The 1,133-nt window shown below is 64.2% G+C and overlaps 1 protein-coding gene across 1 annotated transcript in view; it reads right to left on the bottom strand.

Annotated features, from left to right (window-relative positions):
* Nucleotides 1–1,112, bottom strand: part of NKD1 (naked cuticle homolog 1 (Drosophila)) — a gene marked incomplete at its 5' end in the record, with an annotated part of 92,098 nt that extends 90,986 nt beyond the window's left edge. Inside the window, 2 exons of the mRNA XM_010855232.1 lie at nucleotides 250–383; nucleotides 1,040–1,112. Of these exons, the coding sequence (XP_010853534.1) occupies nucleotides 250–383; nucleotides 1,040–1,112 (207 nt within the window). The remainder of the gene's footprint in view (nucleotides 1–249; nucleotides 384–1,039) is intronic.
* Between the last annotated feature and the right edge of the window lie 21 nt (nucleotides 1,113–1,133).

Raw genomic sequence — 1,133 nt, 5'->3', positions numbered from 1 at the left:
CCCCATCAACTGGCCCACCTCACCTAGGACCTTTCCCCCCAGGCAGCCCTCTGCTCCCCAACTGGCCCCTCCATATGTGTCACCAGGAAGGTTCCCCGAGGCAGGGGGTGTGTAGGGTGATGTTGGTGGGGCAGGGGCACCTAAGGAATTTCTGGGCTTATAAGTTGTGCCAAGAGATGCTAAAAGTTGGCTGGGGGGTGTATGGAGACCCATCTCTGAGGTTGAAAGGGAGATAAGTGGGGATCGTACCCGAGCTCCTCTGCCAACAGTGCCCGCTGCCCGCAGCTGTCGGGGTCCCGAGCTGCCACCCGGGCAGCGCTGCCTCCCGATCCACTCCTCGATGCCTTTCCGAGCCCAGGCGGCGCTCACAGCGAAGCTGTCACCTGGAGCGGGGACGACATGAAGCCCCTGAGTCTGGCCCCTAGGCTCAAAGTTACCCGAGAGAAGAGAGAAAGAGTGGGCGAGGCAGAGGCAGCAAGGGACCAGGATGGTGCTGAGAGCTGCGCACGATCCTGAGAGAAGGACGCAGGTAATCAGGAGAAGGGGGTTCTCCAAGCGAAGCCCCGAGAGCAGGGACCTCGAGGCGAGCCAAGAGGGACACGTCTGGGGATCAGGAGAGCGAGCGCCAGAGGCCAGGACTGCGGAGAGGAGGGACAGACACGGGGTGAGGAGAAGAGGGGAACTGAGGGTCAGGAGAAGGGACGCAGGAGCCAAGATCTCGGAAGGGGGCTGACGACCAAAAAGAGAGGAGGCAGGCTCTTGGTGAAGGGGCGGCAGTGAGCGCGGAATCGGGGTACCGTAGGGGAGGGGTTGAACGTCAGAAGAGAAAGTACTGGATAGCGGGGAGCGGGTAGGTGGGGCAGAGAGGGGGACACAAAGTGTGCTCCAAGGAGAGGGTTTGTGGGACTGGTGGCTGGAGTAACCGGTGCGGGTGGCCCTGGTAATCAGATCCGCGGGTTAGGCCCTTCCGCTGCCGTCCGCGGTGCTTCCCCGTCTAGCCCCCACCCTCCTCCCCGGTCCGTGCCCCGCACGCCCCTACCTTCCGGGCTCTCCCTGCGCTTGCACACGGCGGCTGCAGGCACAACGCGCGCGGCGGCGGCGGCGGCGGCGGGAGCCGGAAAGAAAGGAGAGGC

The sequence above is a fragment of the Bison bison genome, unplaced genomic scaffold, assembly GCF_000754665.1.
Source record: "Bison bison bison isolate TAMUID 2011002044 unplaced genomic scaffold, Bison_UMD1.0 scf7180017853731, whole genome shotgun sequence".
Classification (NCBI taxonomy): Eukaryota; Metazoa; Chordata; class Mammalia; order Artiodactyla; family Bovidae; genus Bison; species Bison bison.
Note: the sequence above shows the minus strand (reverse complement) of the source record. Positions and strands in the feature narration are given on the sequence as shown.